Source organism: Pectinophora gossypiella, chromosome 6 (assembly GCF_024362695.1).
Source record: "Pectinophora gossypiella chromosome 6, ilPecGoss1.1, whole genome shotgun sequence".
NCBI lineage: Eukaryota > Metazoa > Arthropoda > Insecta > Lepidoptera > Gelechiidae > Pectinophora > Pectinophora gossypiella.
Window position 1 is genome coordinate 3,309,530 of NC_065409.1, and position 27,077 is coordinate 3,336,606.

A 27,077-nucleotide genomic window follows, 5' to 3' on the forward strand; every position below is an offset into this window, starting at 1 on the left:
CGAAGGGAAAACCAGCCCAAGACAGGTTAGATCACATATCACCGAAACGCATTTCTTGGGTATGTGGGTTATCTTACGGTGTTTTCCTTCACCGATGAGCACGTTATAATCATGTATGATCCAAACATGAATTCGAAAAACGATTTCGAAAGACATAGGTTTGGGCTCGTGATGGATTCGCACCTGCGACCTTACAGGGTGAGGTTTTTGATTGTAAGATAATAAATTTTCACAGAAGTATAGCCGATCGAAATATATTATGTTACCTTAACATCATCATCATCCTTCTGCCTTTATCCTACTCTAAGTGGGGTAGGCACAACTTGTATTCCTCTTCCGTTCATCTGTCAGTCGTTCCGTACTCACAGTAACAACACAAAAATTAAACAAAAACTAAATGCACTATTTTAGTACCTTCTTCTATCGTGTGGGTTGTGAGGTGAATTACCAACTTCATCAACCTGGTGTCAGGGTTATTACTGAGCCGCCAAAGGCCCCTGACATGGCTCATGTAACGACTACTTAACAACGTAACCGGGACCAAAGGCTTAACGTGCCTTCCGAAGCACGGAACATCTTACTTTTTGGACAATCAGATAATCAGTCTGTAATGTCCTAACCAAACTAGGGATCACATAGTGATTTTTGTGATATGTCCCCACAGGTATTCGAACCCGGGACCTCAGGATCGTGAGCCCAACGCTCAACCACTGGAGCCCGGAGGCCGTTAGTACCTAACTAAAGCTACAAAAAAGTATTACAAAATATATAAATTGAGTAACATATTTCAGTTGTTATCATTTTTAACATAGAGCAACACAGGCCTTCGGCGGACTATCGATTACTGTTTCAATTAAAGATTTATTTTTAGTTCCCTAAGCACCTACTACGATCTAAATACTACTAAAAATAACTCGTGCGCATTAATAATGCTTAGGCAATTCGATAAGCGGACACTGTAATGGAAAGATACATCATAAATATTCGATAAAATAAAGTTTATTTAAATTAAAAGCGCTTTTCTTTTTATTCAAAATCGCTACTTTTACCCTTTCCAAACAACTCGAGCTCGACTCCAGTGAATAAAGTCCTCAAGTCGAGGACGTAAATGTCCGTTTAAAATACCAAAATGCTCAGTTGCGGCGAGACGACCGAATATGGGTGTTAGCGCTGTAGGCTAGTAATCGTCTGTTGATGTTATCAGTCGACGATTGCGATCAAATGTCGGAGGAAGGTCGGCGGTCGTCTTTATTGAATGAGAATGTAGTGTAGTAAACACTAAACAGCCTATGTCGATAACTTGACTATCAATTTTCTGGACGAAAAATGCCACAGACGTAATCGTCCCAAAACCTCCTCTAATTACACATTATAAATAGGAAGGACAGCTTTTTTATCCAATGTGATCAATTTTCAAATCATTCGGATTTGTACAGGACACGTTATAACTTTATGCTGAGGCGGCGACCTACATTTAGGCGCCACTCGATATTGTAAATTAACTATGATTAGTGTGCAATAAAACTTCATAGCGACAATACGTTTGTTTACTTTCTTAACTTCTGTGAACTCGAAAACTAACTTCGAATTACCTAACTTTAAAATATATGGGCTACAACCTGTGGCTCATACACTAGCCACATTCGAGCGAGCCCACGATAGGCGGTTATTACATTACCCTGGCCATCGGGCTAGTTGCGCCAAGGATGGTTACCATGGTTACTCCCCACCAACTCGCTCGAGATCGTGGTTACCATGGTTACGCCCCGCCGATTGCTATTAGACTACACGATCTGATCGGCAAACCCGTGACCTTGACGCATCTAGCCCGGTGGACAGGGTAATGTAATAACCGCTATAGGGGAACCTCAGATCGCCGTTGTCGGAGAAGACAAGGACGACTATATATCGTTGTCTTGTAGTAAACACCAAGTAAGCGCATTTGTCCAAAATCACATTCTGATATTATCCAACAAAACCTCACAGACAAGTTAGTTTCAATCCAAATAAGAAAACTCTGTTCTAAAGCTACTCTATGTTCGTACTTAAGTCTCAAACTATGTCTTTACCAAATTTCATCTAAATCGGTTAGGCGGCTCAAGCGTGGAGAGGTAACAGACAAGAGTTACCTTCGCATTTATAATATTAGTAAGGATTTCATAGAAGACTGTCACGTAATTTACGTCATAGTAACGTATCTTATAAAATGAGACCGTTCTATCCAAAGTTAATGCTAAACATGTCAAACACAGATTTACTACTACCGTAGATTTAACATCAGCGCTCAAAAAGTGGGACACAGAGTTACTGTTAATATAGTGACGTTGACAGTACTTTACCTCAGTGCGCGATTAGGCGCCCGACTGGCAACACGGGGAAGTGCGTGGTAAAAACTTGCAAAAATAGAAGCGAAAAAAGAAGGATGGAACATATTTCTAATAAGTAATGATATTATGCTTATCATAGAATAAATATTTTAATTCTCGCAGTATAACCCGACCGCGTTACGAAGCACCACGCGCTAATATAGGTACGTAATATAATCAGATGATGCGTACTTTCTTAATTTGACACGATTTTATTGAATGTATATACCGCTGTGTACGAATGTATAGCTAAACAAACGTCAAGTTTCGCCGCATTTTTGTATCAAGCGCCGTTCAACGATGTGAAAGCTTCAGTAACAAAAGACAGTCACAGAAAAAATAATGGCGACTCACCGTGACGATCATGCAGTGGTTCTCCTTAACAGCGCCGCAGCAGCCGAAGAAGGCGACGATGAAGACGATCACGCCGATGATGATCAGCACCATGGGCGCGGACGTGTAGAACGCTTCATCCGTCAGGTCGATGTACGGGTGAGCCTTCACTTCGGCCTTGATGCCCACGATCAGGATGATCAGGCCCGTGATCTGTTGTGGAAGACATTATCGTTAATAAAAATACAAGTCATAGTCTCCATAGCGTTATCCAATTTGTACAGGGTCCGTTTACCTAACCTGAAGATTCGACAGGTCCGGTTTTTTTTTACAGAAGCGACTGCCTGTCTGACCATCCAACCCGAAGGGTAGACAGATGAGGTCACATACCTCGAAAATCGAAATAGAATCTTTCTTCTAATCCGTGTCTCATGCCTTTGAAACGCATTTTCGAAAATGTGGGTTTCCTCACGATGTTTTCCTTCACCGCTGAGCACGTGATAATCATTTATGATCCAAACGTGAATTCGAAAGTCAATGGTTTAGGCCCGTGTTGCGATTCGAACTTGCAAGCTCACATTGAGAGACAAGCATTATTCCAACTGGGCCACCACGGGTCAGTGATACGAGTATTTATAATATTACTCATCCGCGTCAATTTCGGTTATCTTCATGATAATTACCTATTCTCAAGTTAATCCATGTGATCAGCCTGCAATGACGTAAGTAAACTAGGGTTCAGAAAGATTCTGCGAACCCATATGGATATGTCTGTTATCCATGAAATTAGAAGTTTAAACGTAGAAAACACTTAACAACGCCATCTATCGTGTGTTTGGGGAACGTCGATTGGAAAGTCCCTCATTGTCGCCAAATTATCGATAGTATTTCGTGTCGATGGTAACACTATTACTTCGATATGTTTAGGTATTTCGTTCAAACTTACAATAGGTAGTTATGATTTCACATCGAGTAATTGTTTCTATAATGTCATGGAATAAACTATAACAAAAACATTGTATACATAGCAGTCATAGATATGTAATGTAATGAGTAATGACGCAGATATGAGAATTTGTTAATGAGGGACTCTCCAGGCTTCATTCCTCAAAAACAATATATACACTGTACAGTTGCTTCTATGCTGTTCTGGGAGCAAATAAAAAACAGAATACGTTCAGTCGCTTGTCTTCCCGAGCATGTCGTAAAAACCGACAGATGGTTTGTGTCCTCAAGCATGATGGACTAATGTTATGGGCGACAGGCTGATCCCTTATCACCATAAGGTTCACCATATCCAGCTTACGACATCGTACCAACAGTGGCTGCAAGTTGTCTTTGATTACTTGTGGCTCTGCCCATCCCATTAGGGATTACGGGCGTGAGTTTATGTATGTATGTACACTGTACAGATTTACAAATTTTGCTTTGTTTAACCTTTTAATTTCCTGGATAACTGACATATGCATCTTTTATCTTTCTTTTTGGGTATAAATGATGACCATTTTTATTATACCCAGGCACAATTGCATCTATTCCGTCTTAAACGTTGTACCGGGTGAGAGCCTTCAGCGCTCCCCATTTGTCCGGCCAAGTAGTTAATGCCATCTGCGGCAAATCTACAATAAGTCACGTCAAAAAAAAAAAAAAAGAAAAAACGCATCTATTCCACCCATAATTCTAATCAAAATAAAGAGAGAAGCAATATAGGTAGCAACATAATTCCATACGTAATGTAATCCAAATATCAAGCAACAATTATTTTTATATTATGCTTCTGCCATTACATTGTATTTTGGAATAATGATGTACCGCAGTAATGAGAAAATAGGTAATTATCATGTTAAAGCTGTACAACGCCATCTATATTGTTTTTGGTGAACATAGTATGGAAATATCTCATTTTTTGTAAAATAAGGTTTAAAAACAACTGTTTTAGCCACTTTATTTGCCACACAGCAATAGCGAGAACTGTATGCAAATGTCAAGAAATGTTTACAGTTAGAAAGTAAAAAAAGGGGGGTTAAAGGGTCACATTGAAGCAATTCACATAAAAAAGCAATATTGCTATTTGAAATTTGTTGGCATTGTGCACAAACTTACTTTTATATGTGAAATGTCAAATTGCAATATTGCTTTCTAGATAAATTGCTGCTCTGTGGCTTTTTTACACCCCCAACCAGTTCTTGAACCTACTAGAACCTACATTGTTTTACTTTGCTGTTATTTAAAAACTTATTTAGAAACCTACTCTACCCTCTATTGCAGTAAATAAATATAGTAATAAAGTAATTTGCTGTACATTAAAATTTTAGAATTGTCAGTCTTTTTTTAATATTTTTCTGCCCTAACTAGTTCAGTAGTAGTGTATACTATTATGTAAGAGGAAGAAGTATCTGCCTAGATACCTATACCAATAATAAATTTCAATACCTTTCATTAATTTCATTACAAAGTTGTCAGTCACAAAATCAGCTGTGTGATTACTGACAGATTTTCTACTGAAAGTGAAGGTCATACAACAATCTACCTACATACACCAGCATGCATACATTAATTAAGTCAATCACCTTCATCTCAAAGCTGAAATTGAAATAACATATTTACATACCTAAATACCTATTCTATGTTATACCAACATTGGATTATAGTTAGGTATTTACTTGAACTGTGTATGCCTACCTAATTTTTGAAATTGGAATTAAAAAAAAAGTGTAAGGTAAGTATCTTCATTAAATTGATTAGGTAACTCATAAAAGTCGGTAGGTGTAGGTAGGTATACCTAATCGTCTAATTCATAATTAAGTAATGTCTCAAGTACTTTACTACTTAGTACTTGAAGAGGTACCTATTTCAATGAATCACAAAGAGACAAACTACACTGATGCATGATTCATTCTTCAGTAAATTTGTCTACTAATTATGCTATTTAAGACAGCAGGAAGGTCTCTATCACAGAAGGAAATTACTACCTATTGAATGTGTTTGAAAATGGAATCACACCATGCCTAAATACTTTTTTATTTTACTCCTTTTTCAGTTTCTCTATTTCTGTCTAATTTATAAAGAAAATAAGAAATCATAATAAGCATGTAGGCACATAATTACCCATTATTATTAGTTAGGTACAAGCCATATAACCAACAACAGTTGCAAATATGTTGTGCAATCATAGGTATCACTCAGTTATTGAGGACGTCAATGCATATCGAAGGAATAGTGGTCGGGTAATAGTAATAGACTAAACAAAGTTGAAGGTAGGCAGTAAGAATAATAATTTTGTTTAAAATGTTTGCTTTCTGATAAAAAAATAAGGATGTTGTTGTCTTTATGAATAGTACCTTTAAACTTTGGTCTAAAGCACAAAAGAAATGTTATAAAAGGCCATTACAGTCGAAAAAAATAAACTGAAGAAAAATATAAAACTTACCGCAAACAAAAGGTTGAAACAGAAGAGAAGGTACTTCACACATGACATTCCACCGCCGAGAGCCATTTTGAAGGTTTTTTACACTGGTTTCCAAGGAAAATTTTTGAATCTGCAACAAAACAACACTGTAAATCCCCTATGAACACAAAGGTGAATGCGAGCCGTGGTAAACATCGATTTTGCGTTGTTAACACAGGTGCGTCGCGGTTTCTTAATTTGTCTTAAAAATTACTTCAGACACCACTGTTAGATGCAGTTAAACGCAATTTTAAAATAAACACTTAAGGGAAACAAGTGCTTACCGCCAAAATATTGTTTTGCGATAAATAAAACAATCGCGACACGCTCGTCCGTCAAACAGCAAATGCCTGTGTTGCCGCGCTTAATGTCGGCAAATCTACCAATTACACATTGATTGACAATTTAGTGTTGCCATTTTACAGAAATGACTCCAATTAGTGGATTTTTGCATACAAAAATATTTTTTTATTTAATTATGCGTAATATCGTACGTATTGTAATTAATGATTTACGTACTACAAGTAAATTTTAATTAATCTTATATTTATTAAAAGTTGTAATGGAAAAACAAGTTTTCAACAATACGATAGATTTAATTACCGTGCACCGGAAGTCAATGTCCTTAGTGTCACTGCTAAAATTTCCTTGATTTTTTGTTTTTGCAAATATCAAATTACAACTTAGATATCTAATTACGATGGTAATAAAAGACAATAGATTCTACTAGAACATTGACTTCCGATGTCTTGCAATCCACCCTTTTCACTGAAAACGTCTCCACAATACGACCTTTTTGGGATAAACAGATGATAACGTACTGTTGTGTATGCATAGTTGTATTTAATAGTTGGAGATACAATACATAGCTTCTGAACAATAAAGTCCCTTCACCACCCCGAGAGAATTCGCCTTCAAATTTTTAATATGTCAGAAGACGATCACAGTAAACATTTTCAAGTATACCTATTTATAATCGTACTTATAGTCACTGTGGTCCTGTGGTTTACCAGCTTGCTTCTCAAACGGGGAGCGCCGCCGCCCGTTTGAACCCCGGTACCTACCGGACTTGTATCAATGAGTTCGACCATTATACTCCGATATCGACCCCTCAGCGTGGTCGACGGTTTCCCCATTCAGCGCTTATCGCTATCGACTCACTAGGGTCAATTAACTCTCAAAGGACGCCCTGAGGCGTGGTTAGCGCCCAACTGTCCACCCTCAGGCCTCGTAAAAAAAAAAACAAAATACTAGGTACTCACCCACCCCCTATCAACTTGGTCTTACTAGGGTCTTACAGAAAGCTCGGTGCCAGCTTATGATGTCTTATATTCGTTTAGCGCCTGTTTAGATAATTCGGAATTAATAAAAATATTTTACTAGTGTATTTTGGTTTTTCAAAAATGAAACTTAATTTCATTGTAACGTTCACTCATCATTATACCTATTATGAAAGTATACCTACATAAGGAATCAATAGTTGCACTAGAACAGCTCAATACGACAACAGTTTATTCTAAAGATATATATCTATAGTATAAGTATCTACTCTAACAAGTAGATAGATTAGATGGATAATTCAAGATAAGAGAATGATTGATAAATACATCATCTTAAAATACAGTCAGTTTACTTATCTACTTCAGTACATCGACAAGATTTTAGTGTTACAAAAATGAAGTATAATATGAAAGTGCCTGTGCCTAAGTTTTTAAAATCTGTTAAGTACACTTTAACTGGGATTAATAGTATATTTTTGGTAAGGTACTCCGCATTTTTCTTAGCGAGATACATCTTGAAAACTAGATTTTATCCGTCGTGGAACTGTTTATCTGTGTAAAAGAACATAACTATAATAAAGTAATAAACAGGTAGGTAGGTACGTACGTAGGCGTTCAGGAAGTGAATTTTGATATGATCTTAAGTAATCTCGTGATTTATACAATCTTGAATTTAGACTTGTTTTTTCAATTTTTACAGTATATGTCACAGTTCTGTTCACAGTTACAGTCTGTATCTGTTCACATAACGTTGAAAAGAAAACAAAGGAACATAAAAACGCTTACCTAATATTTTGAGTACTTATTGCTTGTGTTTTACATTAATTTATTTTTATTTAATTACATATTATCAACTGGCGCCCAATTTCACTTTGGACGTACACAGAGCAATTGTGACAGAAATGAATTATTAAGAAATATATATGTAGCGGAACTATCAGCCTATAACAGCACCTACATATTTAAAATTAATTATGTATAATTATTCTACTTACTTAGAAATCTTTTAAATGAGTTTCGGAGGTATGTGACCTAACGTGTATTAGGCTGGTTTTCCCTTCGCGGGTCAGACAGGTCGCGTCTATAAAAAACCGCACCTGTCAAATCTTCAGGTTAAATAAGCGGACCTTTTGAAAAACCGGATGATGTATTGTACCTACTTAGTTGTTAACTGACTTCAAAAAAGAAGGACATTATCTATATGTCCCGTATGTATACAGGGTGCTAGTAACATCGTAACGAATACTCAGGGGGATGATTCAGACCATGATTCTGAGTTAATATCAAGTGGAATTTTTCGTCGCAAAATTCATGTTTTTTTTTATTTTTTTTTTAAATTATTTTCTATTCTATACTTTTGCGAAGGAAAATTCTACTTGATATTAACTCAGAATAATCAGCTGAATCATCCCCCTCAGTATTCGTTACGATGTCACTTACACCCCACACAAGTATATACGGTAGCCATACAAGTAGGTATGGGTGTTAGTGACACCGTAACGAATACTGAGGGGGATGGTTCAGACCATGATTCTGAGTTGATATCAAGTGGAATTTTCAGTCTGAATATTCCTGAAAATTTTTGTGTTTTTTTTTTAATTATTTTCAATTCCATACTTTTGCGACGGAAAATTCCACTTGATATCATCTCAGGATCATGGCCTCAATCACCCCTCAAAGTTTTTGTTACGATGTCACTAACACCCTGTATATGTAATATTGTTGAAATTGCACAATATTTATGTACTTATGTTAGTCAATGTAGGCGTCTAAACACGTGTGACGTTCCCAGGTGTTTGTATGTATGTATTTGAATTTTCAGATAACCGGTGTACTCTTGCTGATCGTCGGGATAGTAGCTCTAGTAACCTACTCAAGTTTTGAGGGTCTGATCACCAATAAATTCTTCACATTGCCAAGTTTCGTCATTGCCACCGGCGTCATCATACTCGTCACGTCTGTTCTGGGCTTCTATGGAGCTATATCAGAACAATTCTACTTCATTGCTGGGGTCAGTATTAACATAAAATAAGTACACTTGGGCTAGCCTATCGCAAGATGAACTAAGTACCGTCACCGTTTCGATTCTGATCCGCACCACTTAAATCCCCTAGTATTTGCGGCTTCCAAATACATCCCGCTCAAGGACGGTACTGAAAAGTATCGGCGTCTGAAGGACGTAATATACGATCCTGATTACTACAGCAATAGAGGCGGCCAATCAGCTCGCGATACCAAACACTTCAGAACCCCGATACCAACCCCGCCGGCGTGGTCGACGATTTCCCTCATTCAGCGCTTATCGCTATCGATCCACTAGGGTCGATTAATTCTTTCAAATATTCTTCCTCTCACACGACGCCTTGAGCCGAGGTTCGCGCCCAACTGGGCACCCTCAGGCCTGTTGTCTTAAATTTTGAACCGGGTGAGAGCCCTCAGCGCTCTCCATTTGTCCGGATAAGTAGTTAATGCCATCTGCGGCAAAAAAAAAAGCATCTCACCGAGCTTTCTGTAAGACCAACGTGACAGGTGGCAAGCCGTATCGCCGTCTATATTTATAAGTAATGGTCGAGTTAACTATGTCAGTAGGTATTCATTAGTAATCATTAGAACAATTTAAAGTTATTCAAAATAGCTGGTGAGGAGTGAGTGTATGTACTATACACTTCTGCCCACCAATTCGGGGATACAAGCCTTATGCTATGTTTAATTGTTTATGTGCAACGCCTCATAAAATATGAACGCAAAGTATTTGGTAGCGCTATTGCTAGTTTCAATTATTCAGGCTCAAGTAACTATTAGCCGGGACCGATTACTGCTGAACATGCCCTCCAAAGCATGGAATCATCTTATTTTCAGTAAATCAGGTGGTTTCAGACCAAGATACAAGAGTGTTTTTTTTTGTTAGACATGTGCCCACTGGGAATCGAACCGAAGATCTTCGGATCGTGAGCCTAACTTTCAACCACTGGACAGCGGATGCCAAGGTGACTACTATTACTGACGGCGATCGTGTTTTCTACAAGCCGTGGTAGCCCAGTTGGTAGAACGCTTGCCTGTCACTTTGAGGTCGCAGGTTCGAATCCAGCACACGCCTAAACCAATGATTGTCGAATTTGTTTTCGAATTTATGTTTGGATCATAATTATCACGTAATCAGCGGTAAAGGAAAACATCGTGAGGAAACTCACATTCCCGAGAAATGCATTTTCGGAGGTGGGTGAATTGCAAAAGCGAAAAAAAAAGTTGTCTTGGCTGAGAACGGTAGTGCAAAGTTCTGCTAAATGATTTTGAATATTTTTTCTGGGTAAAGTAAGTAGTCCTCTACCTTGGCAAAAAAATCATTCAGTTTCAGCAACTGTAACACGCTGAAAAAAATTTTTAAAGTGTCATTTTATCATTTCGGTAGCTTGTCCGTAACCCATTATCGCTTATAAAATGTCTTGCTCTACAATTATTTTCTATTATTGGGATTTAAATTGATAGAATTTTGTTAAATTATTAAATAATCTAACAACAAAAACTATTTCTGTCTGTTTACCTTCCTTCTCATACATTTGACAGGCAGTTAAATTTTGTCCGAAAAAAAGTTATCATTTCAGAGGACAGTAAGTTTTGGTAGAATAACTCCGTCAACATTGCGTCTATGACACCTCCTTACCTGCCAACACCTCGCATTGGTTCGGCTCGACCGCTAGACGTGAACATACCCGTCACAGCGTGTAATGGTTTCCCGCCAAAAAAAGAAATTTATCATTTCGGTGATAGGGGGACAAAAAAAAATCAGTAAAAAATCATTTCGGTAGCCATTATAACTCGTGTTAGATTAGTTCAATTTATTTCATATTGATGTGTTAAATCGGCTGCAAGTACTGTTTTGTTTGAGAAGTGTCGATTTTTCGATAGTTATTTAAATTCACGGTTTATACAAAAATAACCTGTTTTTTATCATCTCGGTGTTATCATTCCGGTGGATTCGGTGGACTGAAATGCCAATAACAGTCCATGGGAATGATAAGTAACACTGAAATGATAAAACCGTTAAGTTTTAGAGATCCGTGTGTTAAATTTTAGTTTCGAATTAGGTATTGATTTAAGGGCCTTTTTAACAGTTCTGTGGAGCTATTTTATTTTTCCTCGAGATGATCTCATGGTTTTCCAAAACCATTTTGGGTGATTGGAAAACGTCATATAACCTTCTATCAAACTCCTCTTTCTGCTTTTCTCGGTAACCTTGAATACCCAGACTTATCCATTCTTTAGATCCTGGTGGACACTGGCCTGGATAAAATAGTTTACACCAGTGTCTACCGATCGCACAGCGGTAACTCTGAGACAAGCAGGTTATTCACCTACCTCAGTAGGACAGTAGAATTGGCACGGCGGAGGTATCTCTCAGCGCAACTTGTTCTTCTCCGGGACTCCAACGCCCACCAGCAAGAGTGGTTGTTCCCATTCCAGAAGACCAACCATGCTGGCAAAGAGGCGCAAGCTTTTGCCATGTGTGGCAAAATCTCTCACATCTGGTGAATTGCGTTACAAAGATACCTGACGTTGCTAACTATAGCGCCAACTGCTTGGACCTTTTGCTGATAACTGATCCGGACCAATATCAATCTCTATCAGTGACTTCCCCCTTGGGAACATCCGACCATTGTCTGGTGAGATATGTGTCTTTCCCCACCTGATTCTAGCCCCAGAGGATCGAGGCAAATATGGTGACACACGCTAGCAGATTGGGATGAGATGCGGCACTTCTTCGCATCCTATCCTTGGCGTGAGGTTTGCTTTTCTTCAGAAGACTCGATGAGCTGCGGAGATGCCATATTAGTTGTCAGGCAATGGAATACTCTATCCCATTTTCTGACATATCATCTGACGATAACGCTCGCTCATGGTACATCGCGGAGTATGCTAGTGCAGAAGCTCTAATATGCCTCCTAACATGCGGGCTCTGAAAAATTCCCTGAATACCGCTGCAAAGTCTTGCAAGAAGACAATGCGCAAGGCACGTTTCGACAATATTGGCCAAATTGATGCCAAACTGACTGAGCTGGTAGTAAAACTTTTTAGCCGCTAGTCAAATTGGTCGAAGCAAACTTCTGCCGTATAAAAATGCTTCGCACTCTAGACGTGAATAAGGTCAGTAGTCCTGATGATATCCCAGCCAGTACTGCCGAACTGTGCACCTGAATAGTCTCCTTCTGACACGCCTTTACCTGCTCTCTCTGGGTTCAGGACAATTCCCGAAACCATGGAACCTTGCCAATGTGCAGTTTATGCCCAAAAAAGGCACTCGTACCAACCCTGCTAACTACCGCCCCATCTCGGTACAACCGCCGCTAATCCTGAACAACCGCCTCCTGGCGTACCTTGAAGCCAACAATTTACTCAGAGATAGGTCAACTGATGTTCTTCTTGTGTATGCTACACGCTTATGGAGTGAGGTAATCTAGAATCAAGGCGAGGATCTTGTTATGTCCCTTGATATATTCAGGATCCATTCTAGCCTATGTAATTGGATAGATAGGGATAGATTGATTCGGGTAGTAGTTGATGGGTGCTTGTCTGATCTACATGCTATTAATGCCGGACTCCCTCAGGGATCTGTTCTCTCCGCCACGTTTTTTCTATCAATGATCTGCTGATTATGCCCGGTATCTTTAGGCATGCAGACGATAGCACAGTGACGGAGAGATACCACCAGAGATGATAGTGCCCTCGGAGAGGATCTTGTGAATCGTGTGAAACTGCCCCTTAAGTCCGTCTCAGACTGGGGTGACAACAAGTAGGTTGGACTCAACGCTTCCATGACCCAGGCGTGTCTGTTCACCGCAAAACGGAGTCCTTTCCTCCTGACTGGGACTTTCCGGAGTGAATTACCAACCATCTCGAGCTCTTGGGTATGGGTATAACTTCCAACTCGTTATAATCTAGGAGACTTCAAGACTAGGGTGAATAGGCATTTGCTAGGTAAGTGTGATCTACGTGAACCTATATTATTTAAAAAAAATGTAGGTAAGTAATAAAGAAGCAATGACAATAGCCACAAAAAAGACATATTGACAATAAGCATCATCCCCCTAGCATTATACCGATTTTTCACAGGGTCCGCTTACCTAACTTGAAGATTTGACAGGTCCAGTATTTTACAGAAGCGACTGCCTGTCTCACCTTCCAACCCACGAAGGGGAAACCAGCCCAATACACATTAGGTCACATACCTCCGAAAATGGAATTTTCGGGAATGTGGGTTTCCTCACGATGTTTTTCTTCACCGCTGAGCATGTGACAATCATTTCTGATCTAAACATGAATTACCTTACCACCCACCCATTAGCTACCACGGCTCCACATATTGACAACAACTAAATGCATTTTTTATTGCTGGATGAAAGAAACGAACAACAATCTATTACTACTTATTAGTAAATAGTATTAAACTATTTTTTATTTAGCAAGTATTTAACTATTTATCTAAGAATGTATAAATCGATCTCCACCAACCCGCAGTGGAGCAGCGTGATGGAGTATGCTCCATAACCCCCGGTTAATTGAGAGTAGGCCTGTGCCCAGCAGTGGGACGTATATAGGCTATTTATGTATAAATCGAACTTCACTTTGTACGGAACCCTAGCTAAGCAGCACAATTTTTCTTGACTGTATCATTTCCGTGGGTTAATTTCATTTCAGTGGACTCATTATCATTTCAGTGTACATTTATATCATTTCGGTGTATATTTATATCATTTCAGTGGGTACTTATCATTTCAGTGGACTCATAAAAATTCAATTTTAAATATCTCAGTAAGTTTCGATCGTATTTGATGCCCACTCACGCACATAATTCAAAATAGGTTAAAGTTTTATTTGTCGTCAAATATGTGAAGAAAAGTATTAAAATAAAAAATCTCACCGAAATGATAAAAAAATGAGACTTGTTGAAATTCACCCAGGTGTGTGACCTAACCTGTATTGGGCTGGGTTTCCCCTTTGCGGGTTGGAAGGTCAGACAGGCAGTCGCTTCTGTAAAAACCGGACATGTCAAATGTTCAGGTTAGGTAAGCGGACTCTGTAAAAGACGGCGTAATGCTAGGGAGATGGTGATGATTGTATTTTCTACATTACAGTATGTGGTGATGCTGCTAGTGGTGCTGGTGTTTGAGATATCGATGGTGACTGTGGCTTACCGGCTGGAAGGCAACTCGGCCTCCGAGATACAGAGTACAATGCTGGGCAGCCTGCAACAGTACAGCACCCGCATAGAAGTCGCCAGGATGTGGGACGATCTGCACAGAGAGGCAAGTGGTTCTGAACCGGTTATTGGACTAGCCAATCCATCCTCCCCGGTGCATCCAGGTCATAGTTTCGGCAATCGGAATTAATACAATACATATATACTTCATTGCACACAACATACAAAACTAGTTTTACACACATTGACGAAAGATACAGTACAATCTGGCGGCCTTATTGCTAAGCAGAAATTTCTTCCAGACAACCAGTGGCAAGAAAACGTTGTCGGTTCATTATTGCACAAAAACCTAAAATAATAAAAAGAATAAAAACAAGCACCATAGGCGGCCTTATTGCTAAACCTTGGGGTGAAAAAAGTTTACGCGGGATAGTGCAATACAATAAAAAGAAAAAAAAGTAATAAAAAATAGCAAAATAGAGATATACTCGTAATCCTACTAACATAAATAAAATACACTTATAATACAAATACTACTACACTAACGTAAATAAAAATATACATATATACGCACAAATACATAAATACACATAACCTCTCTTTATTTAAGAGCTGCGCTGCTCTTGTCGGGGGAGTAATCGCGTCGACGGCAGCCGTCGACAGGTGGTGACGACTGAAGTAGCCTCTGCCGTTCACAACTTGCAGTTCGTTTGTAATAACTACATGGCTGGACAAATGGGGAACGCTGAGAGCTCTCATCCGACTTGAGGGAAAGCCTGTAGCAGTGGGTCGTATATGCATATACAGGGTGCTAGTGACATCGTAATGAAAACTTTGAGGGATGATTCAGACCATGATTCTGAGTTTATATCAAGTGGAATTTTCTGTCGCCTGAGCCGGTGCTCGGCATTGGGCTTTATATATGCATATAATTATGTACTTACTTATGTATTTTGTTTTAGTTCGAGTGCTGTGGCGCGAGAAATCGCTTCGACTTCCAGTCCGACCGGATCCCGGTGAGTTGCTGTCACATCGACTACGGACAAGTGGGCAACTTCACCTGTACCGTCACCAATGCGCACACGCTGGGCTGCGCCAGCGCACTCGGCGACGAACTCAATTACTACGCGTTCGTCATCGCTGTCTCCGCTGTTGTCGCTACCAGTCTTCAGGTCCGTAGTGAATACTTTGTACAAATGACCTTTTTTTCACGTAACTTATAGTAGATTTTCCGTAAACGGCATTCTACTAGGCCGGGAAAATGGTGAGCGCTGAGGGGGAGTAGTCGTAGCCATGTCAGGGGCCTTTGGCGGCTCAATAGTATCCCTGACACCAGGGTTGATGAGGCTAGTACTACTGGTCTTAAACTAAGACTTCTAAGAAAGTGATATAACATATTGTAATTAATACCAAACGTAGGTGGTTAATTGGATTAATGCGAACTATGATAGTCTTCGCAATTCCACAAATTAAAGACTTGCAAAGGCCAGGGACGATAAACGTGTTTGTCTAGTCTGGGTGGCCTAACAGGTTCTAGGTATTATACTTATTTACTGTGGACATTCATCTTGTGATGGTAGTAAATCGGGTATAAAATTCATAAAAAGCCACTGGATTTTTTAAAGAAATCCCGTCCATTTTTGGATTCTTACTCAATGTTATTTTTTACTATGCTCTATACAGAAAACTTTGGGGGAATTCCACTTGATATTAACTCGGAAGCATGGTCTTAATCAGCCCCCTAAGTATTCGTTACGAAGATGTCACCAACACTCTTTATTAATATGTATATGTCACCGTAAAATTGTACACTTTGATACCATGTCACATTAACTTTTTTGACAAATTAAACCGTAAGTCTTATTAAATGTTAAAATATGATAGTGTGACAGGGTTCTAAAGTGGGTACACCGAGGTTCGCGCCCAACTGGGCACCCTCAGGCCTGTTGTCTTAAACGTTGTACCGGGTGAGAGCCTTCAGCGCTCCCCATTTGTCCGGCCAAGTAGTTAATGCCATCTGCGGCAAATCTACAATAAGTCAAAAAAAAAAAGTGGGTACATGATATTACTAATGACTGTACCCGCGTTGCTGATAAAAAATAAAGAACATGTAAATAGGTAAGTATTTTAACTCTGGTTTCCCTTCAAAACGCAAACGCATAAATAAGTATTTGACAGCCAAGCAAAGTTCAATCGTTATTTGATAATTCAATTTAGTTTTGGTTGCCTGCCAAATACCTACTCACTGTTTGGTTTTTTTATTGATACAAGGTACAAGTTGGCGTCTAATAAGGCTCGCCCGGTGAAACGTGTAGATAGACTAAATACTACCTTCTCTCTACCCATGTTTCACCGAGTGCCTAAACCCAAGTGGCAATGTTGTCGTGAGCTTGTAATACCTATGTACTAGGGAATACAATCCCGATCTCACAAGATCTCGTAAAATTTTTCGATCCTGAAGCATAATATGACGAGATCCCATTTGAGATTGACGGGATTGGGCGAATCTCCTTGAGTTATTATTATTATTGTATGTCTTTTTCATATCTCGGGCCTATGGAGGCCCGGACTTTTGGAAGGCGTGCGTGGGGCCGAAGCCAACACTTAGAGGCCCCTTAAGACAGTTTAATCTAAATGTGGTGTGACACCTTATTATTATTATCTATTTTATTTTCAGACATTTGTCCATAGTTTGTTAGTAACAATTTTCTTACTCTCTAATGTTAGTAACTAAAAAAATAAATAAATAAAATAATGCACAAATCAGTCCTGTCAGTCAGTCTGTCAGTCGGTATGGAGCTTCATCCACCTGCGCAGCAGTGGAGATACTTTTTATTTTGAGTATGCTCATTTTCAAAGAATTAAATTAAATTTAAATTAAATTAAAGAATAAATATTTTTTTTTATTTAACCTCACTATCACAAACAAGCAGTTTTCATCGTTTTCAGCCATACTAACTTTAGATTTTTAATATAAACTAGACGTGATCCCGAAAATTTCGGAATCTCGCGGGATTGACATTTCCAATCCCGCGGGATCTCGAATTTGCGATCTCGAGTCGGGATTGCATTCCCTACTACGTACGTCCCGGTTAAACTTACTTCTATTGATGCTAAACCTAATTTTTCAGGTCCCGTTGACTGCTCTGGCTGCCTGGATGGCTTACAGGGCAAAGTATCAAGAAGTTGAATTGGAATCCTAAATAAAGCTAAATAACCTAATGAGAGTGTTTCATTCAATATATTTATTAAAATGTACTTTTTTGTTGATTATTCTTGTTACTTACCTACTTGTGAAGTCTAAAGACTTTATCTACTTTTGTATTAGGCATTTCTATTGCTTTTATTATGGGTATTAATGGCCCAGAGCGGTCCAGACACATAATTCATACGATGAGATTTAAGACTTATTCTTTTTTCATTTTTTTCTCCTATTTTCCTTGTATTCTGTGGGGGCATGGATGTTACGAAAGAAACCAGTAAGTAACGCATTATTTAACATAATATCAAGTACCTAATAATAGTACAGACAGACGCTGTCGAGTATGTAAATTGGAGGAAAAACATGTGACGATCTGAAGATTAGTAAAAAAATACATTCCACTTTACTTACTTAAATTATTCCGAAAACAGGTTCTCATTTACGTTTGTCGCCTCTACGTTTACACGTCTACAACACGAGCGAGTTACAACGTAATTAAAATCAAATTCCAAAATAGCTGCGGTATTAATAGATCTTTGTCTGATGCATGAATTACTGTACGTCGATCATATACTGCAGGCTGTGTAAAATCGCAGACGCCTCCTTCGTTAACATATCCACCTATACAACCGCGATAAAACGTATTTATTACCTATTCATCTACATAAAAAAGCCGATAACATTATCTTTCCACGTACAGGCAACATTATAAAACGGTATTTAGCTTCAGTGAGTGAACCAAAACGATAGAAGTAAAAAAAAAACTTAAAACAAGTTACAGTTTTATGACTAAAATCGTTGACGTGTTCAATGTTGGAAAAGCAGGTGGTGAGATAAATCCGCTTGTTTTCCTTATCAAGATTACCTTACCTACTATAGTGATAAAAATATCCGACTAAAACTATAGTTGAGTAGGTCTCATTGTCACGCGGCAGCCGGCGCAGCGCGATTACAATTCACATTGCGAAGGCAAAATGTGGCAAAAGATATTTACCACCGTGAAATACACTTTAGTGTTTATAAATTTTCTGTTCTTGGTAAGTGAGTGTTTGGTGAAGTGTTGTGTAGTGTAGTGTGTTGGTTTACACAAGTGTTTAATAATGTTTACGCGGTGATATGTTGCAGATCACTGGGATTATTATTCTGGCGGTCGGCAGTTCCGTGCAGCGGGCGTATAATGTCTACCATGAGTTCTTGTCTGAGAGATTCTTCTCCTTGCCTGCCTTCTGCATCGCGACTGGCATCATCATCTTCCTCATCGCCCTGGCAGGTTTCTACGGAGCCTTCATGGAGAGCTACCAGATGAATATGGCGGTAAGTCGGTAGAACGTAGTGATTATATTCTCTTTGGTCGGCAGTTTCACGTCGATTGCGTATGGATGATAATCAGATGGTTTTTATGGAAGCGATAAGAGGGTGAGTCAGTGTTTAGCAGTAGCTTGACCTTATAAAGTTAGTTACTGAGATTGTGGCGTAGAATGATTACTTACTGTTGTGTTGTAGTACATATTGGCAAAGGAAAACGTAATAGGAAATCAAGTTTCTTATAGTTAGGCCTTGTTTTCTGCCGTGACTTATTGTAGGTTTGCCTCAGATGGTATTAAACTACTTGGCCAGACAAATGGAGAGCGCTGAGGGCTACAAAATTGAAAACAACAGGACAGAGCGTGCTAGTAGTTCGGCGCGAATCTCTGCTCAGGGCGTCGCCTGAGAGGATAATGTTTGCAAGAATAACCGACTCAAATCGTCGAGCACGCCGTCGTGGTCGGCATCGGAGTCCTACACTATGTGTTGTCGGGAGCTAATCGGCGGCCTCTATAGCTAGTGTTTTCGGGTCGTCAGAATTGTATATGTATTACGTCTTTCGGGTTTGCCAATAGAAAACCAGTGGTTACACAGGGTGTTAGTGACATCGTAACAAAATCTTTGATGGGTGATTCAGACCATGATTCTGAGTTGATATCAAGCGGAATTTTTCGTCGCAACAGTATGGAAGTGAAAATAATAAAAAAAAACACAAAAAATTCATGAATTTTCCGAGAGGAAATTCCACTTTTTATCAACTCAGAATCATCCCCTTCAGTATTCTATACGATGTCACTAACACCCTGTAAATTCATAGTATCACAGTTAAACTCGTAAGATTTCATTGTTGCTCAAACTTTGACACAGTTCTATTTTCTAAGAACGATCGCCGCGTTACATTAACATAATTAATGTGCCTCTGTTTGTGAACTGACATTTTGTTGGTGACGTAGTGAAGTAGGGCACGGCGGCTGCGCGCGCGCCGGCATTAGACACCATATTCTAATTCCGTTCAACTAGTAATAAATACCAGATTAATACAGGGTTAGAATGTCCTGAGTATGTTTTATAAATCGATGTGAATGACTTTTATTACGATATACCACCACCACCATCAATTTAAGAGCCACGCTCTTGTCGGTGCAACATTTTCCATGCTACTTTTTTAGGGAAAAATAGGGCAGTGGTTTCCCTCTTGCCTTTCTTCTTAATATACACATAAATTCACGTATGTAGTCAGACGAGATACGCGCCCAACTGGGACACTTTTAGGTCTATTGTCTTAAATGTACTTACCGGGATTTTGCCCTCAGCAATAAATCTACGATACCTAAATCACGCCAAACAAAAAAAAACGAATGAGGGATTTTCCAGGCTACGTTCAACAGAAAATAATACGGATGGTTCTTCTTCTCTTCTCTCGTGTGGGTTGATCAGGTTGGTAATCCACCTCGTCGTCGTGGTCGTTTTTGGTGTCAAGGTTACTATTGAGCCGCCAAAGGCTATTGACATGACTCATGAAACGACTACTTTCTTACAGCGGTACCAACGGCTTAACGCGTGCCTTTCGAAGTACGGATCATCTTACTTTCGGACAATCAGGTGATCAGCCTGTAATGTCCTAACGAAACTAGGGATCACAAATTATTATTTGTGGGATTTCCCCACCGAGATTCGAATCCAGGACCTCCGGATCGTGAGCCTAACGCTCAGCCACTGGACCGCGGAGGCCGAAGAAGAAGACACATGGCTCTATCCGGCTTTATCGTGATAATTTTTTACCTATTTTCTCATTACTCGGGTACATAATTATTCCAAAGTACAATGTAATGGCAGAAGCATTTATAAAAATACTTGTTGCTTGATATTTGGATCACATCATATATAGAATTATGTTGCTACCTATATTTCTTCTCATTATTTTGATCAGAATAATAATGGATGGAAGGTGTAATTGTGCCTGGGTGTAATAAAAAGGGTCATCATCTATAAGTACCCAATATCTGTTGTATCCATGAAATTACTAGGTTAAACTTGGGTTAAAGGAAAGAAAATCTTCACAGTGCCATCTACATTGTTTTTGGGAAACGTAGCATGGAAAGTTTCTCATTTATTTGTATGCCCGCGCTGCGTTCACTTTCGTTGCGGCGCCGGCGCCGGCCGGCGTGACGCGTTTGTACACATCACCTTACCATTATACAATCATGCGCAAAAAGACTGCTTCGGTGTTGTTGCGAATGCGGGGGAGCGATAACGGAGTCCTGAGGATGATTGCCGAGAGGATGGACTCGGCTGTTCTACGTCGCTTTACCGACTTACATGTTCATAAGCGCGTAAATCGGTAAAGGGGCCTAAACTTGTTTGATTGTCTTATTTACTCACTAACATAGATACTAAGTTTGTGTAACTACTAACATCGTATGGACAATATTAGTCTGAAATAAAATATTTTTATTTTTTTTATTATTATTTTAATTAATAAAACACCTACCTATGTTGAAAAACAAATGTAGAACATAAAATTTAATCCACTTATATCAGTTCTAAGTATTTATTATTGAAGTTATCAATAAAGCGTTTTTCAATTATTATCACTTTCTACATTGATAAATTATTTGAATTAGGTATGATACAGGATGTAAAGGCAACCTATTCATTGATTTAAACCAGTAAATAGGTTAGATTCCCGGGCACAGATTATGTGATTCGCGCTTTTCTCTTCTTCTTCTTATCGTGTCGATGGCAAACTAAATGTAACGACTGTGTAGTTGGTAGCACATGTAACACATGCATTTCGGGGTGTGTGTTCGCGATCTACACGAGCTCATTCCACCATCCCCTTTTATCTTCGGACTTCCAGACGTACGGCCGGGTTCTATCCCTATTTGGTGGATATACCAACTACTTATTCGCACAAAGCGCTTCGCATCGTCCTTCATTATGCGCGCTGCTAGGGAGTGGAATTCTTTGCCGTCTTCTGTATTTCCGAATGCAAATAACCCGGGTGCTTTCAAGGCCAGAGTGAACAGGCGCCTTCTGGGCGAGCTCGCTCCATCTTAGGTCTCGTCAATGCCTTCGGGCAAGTCTGAGGCCAAGAGCAAACCCATCAAAGGCAAAAAACAAAACACAGACGCACCAACACATGATGTAACTTATTCTTATTCAATTTTATATTTATATTTTAAGATTCCTGTGTTTATTATTTTTGTTTGGCAAATTTTGCGGCAAACTTACTTGTATCCCACGTATGTTGTATTGTCCACGGTTTCCCAAGATACAGTCCGCCTGGTTTGAAAACCTCTGATCATTTTGTAAAACTTATATTGTACCCTACCTCAAAAATATGCCTTCTTTCTTTTTGTGTTGTTTCTGATAATAAACACATTTTAGATTTGATTTTGACATGTAATATTATGAGTAACATACGCACTCCGGCAACGCGATAGGAGTCAAGGGTTCGAAACCCGTGCGATTTCAAATGTTACGATCTTATTCCTCTTTGTATTTTTTTCCAAAACGGATAAGTTTTATTTAGGTATTATAATGCTGTCTAGATGGATATAGCATATAGATAGTTTAATGATATAAGCTATTAGTAGTTTATACACACTTATTTGAATGCTGTATGTACACCTATACATGATGAATTAATGGTGTTTTACCAACCATTTTATTAGATGTGTTGTCTGAAAAAGTAAGATGATTCCGTGTTTCGGAGGGCACGTTAAGACGTTGGTCCGGGCTATTAGCTAAAACACCTTCACCAACCCGCAGCAGCGTGGTGGAATTATGCTCCATACACCCGGTTGATTGAGGGGAGGCCTGTGCCCAGCAGTGGGACGTATATAGGCTGTTTATGTTGTTTATGTGTTACATACATTATTGTTTTTTTTTCCAGTTCGCCGGAGCAATGATCTTAGTCTTCGTATTCCAACTGTCAGCTTGCATAGCAGGGTACGCGCTGAAGGGCAACACCGTGGTCCTCATCCACGACCAGCTGCGGAGCACCATGGAGCTGTACGGGGTCAACAAGAGCCTGGAAGTCACCACCATGTGGGACAAAGTGCAGAGAGACGTAAGGATTCATTTATATTTTTTAATTTGATAATGGCGAATCTGGTAGATGTTGTCCTTTCCACACATAGTTACACTAGAATGACTGACTTTCCAGTCGACGTTTCCCATATGAGAATACAGATGGCGCTGTACAGATTTCCCTTCGTTTAACCACCTAATTTCATGGATAACAAACAGTGCACCTTTTATCATTGTTTTTAGTTATTATTACACCCAGGCACAACACATCTTCCACACATTATTAGCACAGGTTTAGCGTCTGTTGCGCGTTGTTCAACTTACATTGCGGCACAGTAAAATTTCAAAATCTTAATTAAACATTTGCGACAAGAAAAACACCCACCATCGTTTTTAGTACAATCAAATAGACGTTCCATTTTTTTCTTCGTTACGATGTCACTAACACCCTGTATAGTCGCGAGCTTATGTTTTATGTTTTTTTATGTTAAGTGTAACATCCCCAGTTCGACTGCTGCGGCGTGGACAACGCGAGCGACTGGCTGGTTCCCCTGGGCACTACTGCCACCACGGGGGTGCCGATGTCCTGCTGCAGGCAGGTGCCGGGCACAGTGAACACTGCCACGTGCAACACCACGGTTGCCGTCAACCTCGGGTGCGGGCCCGCGTTCGGCGCTTGGGCCAGGAGTCATGCTGGGTCGATAGGTGCGGCTGGGGTGTTTGTGGTTCTTGTACAGGTATAAACATTTTTCTCCATTCGGCCAAGTACCAAAAGTAGAAAAAAAGAAAAGGTCTACTACTTTTTCTAAGTAGTATTTAATGCCAGTAGTATTTAATATTTAATAAGTTACGCCAAAAATAGATTTTTGTTACCAAAACCTCACAATAGACTAATTTCAATCTAGGTACAACATTCATTTTAAAATGAACAGTTGTCAATCATCCGTCCCTTTCCTTTTCGGCGGATAAGAAAGTAACAGGTATAACTTCAAAATTAGGATGTGTCTGCAAGAATCGGGGCCATTATGTCGACTAAATATTTTATTTTTAAATTTTCAGGCTTTAGCAGTAGGTGGGGCGGTTTGGATAGCAAAGAAGTCACGAGAAGACACCTATATTCCGTAACCTGCATTTAACTAGGATTAACTTAGCACATAGCTTAAACTAATGACTCGATGCAAAATAAGAAGGAAAGTTGCCAACAACTAAAAAAGTAATTTATTGCCATTTTAATTAATTCAAATTCAAATTCAAATTCATTTATTTCTAAAGTTTACAAAAACATTGTCTACAGGTAGGGTCCCAAGGCGACAATGCTTAAATATTCAATAGATTAACATTATAATAAAAATATGATTATGTCATGTTTTAATTATACAATGTCAACAATGTTTAAAATTCTAATAAAAATCCTAAAGTATATTAATGTCGTGGCTTACACGTTGATACTTAATATATGTATATGTGAAGCAATTGGAAATAATAAAATATTTTAAAGGTACTTACTTATATTATAAAAGAGTTAAGAGGACATTTAGAATACTATTGATAATCTTTTTATTACGACATACCTATATAAAATAAGCTTGCGACTATTATTATCTTTGTTGAATTATTTATTGCAATATATATACAGGGTGTTAGTGACATCGTAACGAAAACTTTGAGGGATGATTCGGACCATGATTCTGAGTTGATATCGTGTGGAATTAATTTAAAAAAACGAAAAAGGAATATCATGAATTTTGCGACGGAAAATTTCACTTTATATTATAAACACACTTAATAAACTAACTAACTTATTACTAACTTTCACTTTATTAAGTACGCTGACTTGCAGCAGCAATATTCGTTTGTCCCTTTTGCGGTGGAGAAGGGTGGACCATGGTGCGAGGAAGCTAAAAAGTTCGTTAAAGAACTAGGGCGACGTCTGCGAGATCGTGGTGGCGACCCCCGCTCCGGATCATATATAAAGATATATTAACTCAGAATCATGGTCTGAATCATCCCCCTCAGTATTCGTTACGATGTCACTAACACCCATACCTATTTGTATGGCTACCTGTACGTACTGGTAAGGGGTGTAAGTGACATCGTAACGAATACTGAGGGGGCTGACTTAGCTCATTATTCTGAGTTAATATCGAGTGGAATTTTCCATCGCAAAAGTATTGAATTGAAAATAATTTAATAAAACGAAAAAATATACTTATCATGATTTTTGCGACGAAAAATTCCACTTGATAACTCAAAATCATGGTCTGAATCATTCCTCTGAGTATTTGTTACGATGTCACTAACAGCCTGTATAACATTGCAATGACAATTATTTATTACAATTCTATACAAAATAATTCTCAAATTGGGTTAGATTGATTGATTGATGATTGAATTAGTATGATAAGTCCATCGCATGATGAACTAGGTAGCTAAGCGCCACCGAGCTTTCTGTTAGACCAGCGTGATCTTGGTAAGTCGCATAGCCGCGCCGTCGCCGCTACGAGCCAACTGTGTTAGTGAAAACCTACGTTATTGATTGATAAAGGCATGATAAAAGTCAATAGTTTCTAAATACCTGTTAGGTACCTATACCAATAATGTAACTACAATATATCTAGTCTATGGCACATTAATATAACTGCACATAACACTTATTGTCAAATATACGAATATTTTGTTTTAAATTAAATAATTTATGGTTGTTACGTTATGGAATAAATATTTTTAAGATAAACGTGTTCCTTTATTTTTAAACATAATGTACCTATACATAAATAACGATCACGATCCCTAATGGGGTGAGCAGACCTAGAAAAAATCAAAAGACAATGTTCAGCCGTTTTCTATACGAAATTCTAAGATCGATAGGACCTACCTCCGGCCAAGTAGTGATTATCATATGCAGCAAATCAACAATAACTCACGTTAGAAAGAAAGGACCGAAGGTACGATAAGGTGCACAAGTCCAATCAGTTTCTTGCAATGTAATAAATTAACTGGTTGCATTTAGACCTCCTGGTTACATGTCGTTTTTGTAATAAATCTAAAATACCTACAAAAACGTAAATTTTATAATTATGACAACTAATGGTTTATAATTTCACCACTGTTTACAAATAATTAGCTGGGTTCACTGACTGCCCTTTTGCTCTTTGATTGTAACTACTTACTTTTCCGGTCAAGTAGTTAAAGCCATCCGCGGCAAATCTACAATAAGTCACGTCAAAAAAAAATCTACTTCGAAACTGGACAATTCAATCTTCTGGTGAATTGTACCAAAATCTGCCCTCTCCTATAGCATATTATTAGGTATTTTTTTATTCTAAACCGATCTTCTTTCCTGTGGTTTGTGTGGTGAATTACCAACCTCGTCAAGCCCTGGTGTCAGGGTTTTTATTGCGCCGCCAAAGGCCCCTGGCAAGGCTCATGTAACGACTACTTACTTACATCAGTAAGCAGTAACCGGGACCAACGGCTTAACGTGCCTTTCCAAGCACAGATCATCTTACTTTCGGACAATCAGATGATCAGCCTGTAATGTCCTAACCAAACTAGGAATCACAAAGTGATTTTTGTGATATGTCCCCACCGGGATTCGAAACCCGGGACCTCCGGATCGTAAGCCCAACGCGCAAAACTGGACCACGGACGCCGCTTCTAAGCGTTAGTAGGAGTTAGTGTGTCTGTATGCTGTGTTGAAAATTTGTTAGATGCAACAAGTTTTTTTTTAATCTGAAATACTTGTTACAAAAAAAAATTGAATGAACCTAAACACTGTTCTCGAAAAGGAATAAAAAAACTAATTACTTACTGCCTACAACAAAGCCAGGTACACGCAGAGTTGTCGAAGCAGAAAATTACTAGCAATTTCGTAGTAGCTTCGTAGGTACCTGCCAGTAATCAGCACAATCCA

At 38.9% G+C, this 27,077-nt stretch overlaps 3 protein-coding genes across 5 annotated transcripts in view; 2 read left to right on the top strand and 1 right to left on the bottom strand.

Annotated features, from left to right (window-relative positions):
• Positions 1-14,703, bottom strand: part of LOC126367377 (CD63 antigen-like) — a 150,637-nt gene extending 135,934 nt beyond the window's left edge. For 2 of the 3 annotated variants that reach the window (XR_007566474.1, XM_050010881.1), the window contains exons 1-3: positions 6,432-6,561; positions 6,130-6,238; positions 2,721-2,912 (exon numbers count right to left, since the gene is read on the bottom strand). Coding sequence is in view for 2 of the 3 variants with exons in the window: in XM_050010881.1 (XP_049866838.1) it covers positions 2,721-2,912; positions 6,130-6,195 (258 nt within the window). In the remaining variant the exon portion in view is untranslated. Of the gene's footprint in view, positions 1-2,720; positions 2,913-6,129; positions 6,239-6,431; positions 6,562-14,617 lie in introns of those variants that run through there. The other variant, XM_050010882.1, reaches the window with a different exon arrangement.
• The window catches only part of LOC126367396 (CD63 antigen-like), a 28,966-nt gene extending 11,122 nt beyond the window's left edge, over positions 1-17,844 (top strand). Inside the window, exons 2-5 of the mRNA XM_050010905.1 lie at positions 9,250-9,438; positions 14,558-14,728; positions 15,585-15,794; positions 17,754-17,844. Coding sequence (XP_049866862.1) covers positions 14,567-14,728; positions 15,585-15,794; positions 17,754-17,825 — 444 coding nt within the window. The 5' untranslated portion in view covers positions 9,250-9,438; positions 14,558-14,566 and the 3' untranslated portion in view covers positions 17,826-17,844. The remainder of the gene's footprint in view (positions 1-9,249; positions 9,439-14,557; positions 14,729-15,584; positions 15,795-17,753) is intronic.
• A 424-nt stretch (positions 17,845-18,268) lies between these two features.
• On the top strand, positions 18,269-25,898 carry LOC126367375 (CD63 antigen-like). Its single transcript, XM_050010879.1, has 5 exons — positions 18,269-18,861; positions 18,950-19,138; positions 23,028-23,204; positions 23,671-23,901; positions 24,224-25,898. The coding sequence occupies exons 1-5, from the start codon at positions 18,799-18,801 to the stop codon at positions 24,287-24,289; spliced, it is 726 nt and encodes a 241-aa protein (XP_049866836.1). The 5' UTR covers positions 18,269-18,798; the 3' UTR covers positions 24,290-25,898.
• The last annotated feature ends 1,179 nt before the right edge of the window (positions 25,899-27,077 follow it).

Coding starts and splice junctions, on each gene's coding strand:
- LOC126367375 (XM_050010879.1), top strand. CDS start 18,799: ATGTGGCAAAAGATATTTACCACCGTGAAATACACTTTAGTGTTTATA. Junction 19,139..23,027: donor GCTACCAGATGAATATGGCG/GTAAGTCGGTAG, acceptor TTTTTTTTCCAG/TTCGCCGGAGCAATGATCTT. Junction 23,205..23,670: donor GGGACAAAGTGCAGAGAGAC/GTAAGGATTCAT, acceptor TAACATCCCCAG/TTCGACTGCTGCGGCGTGGA.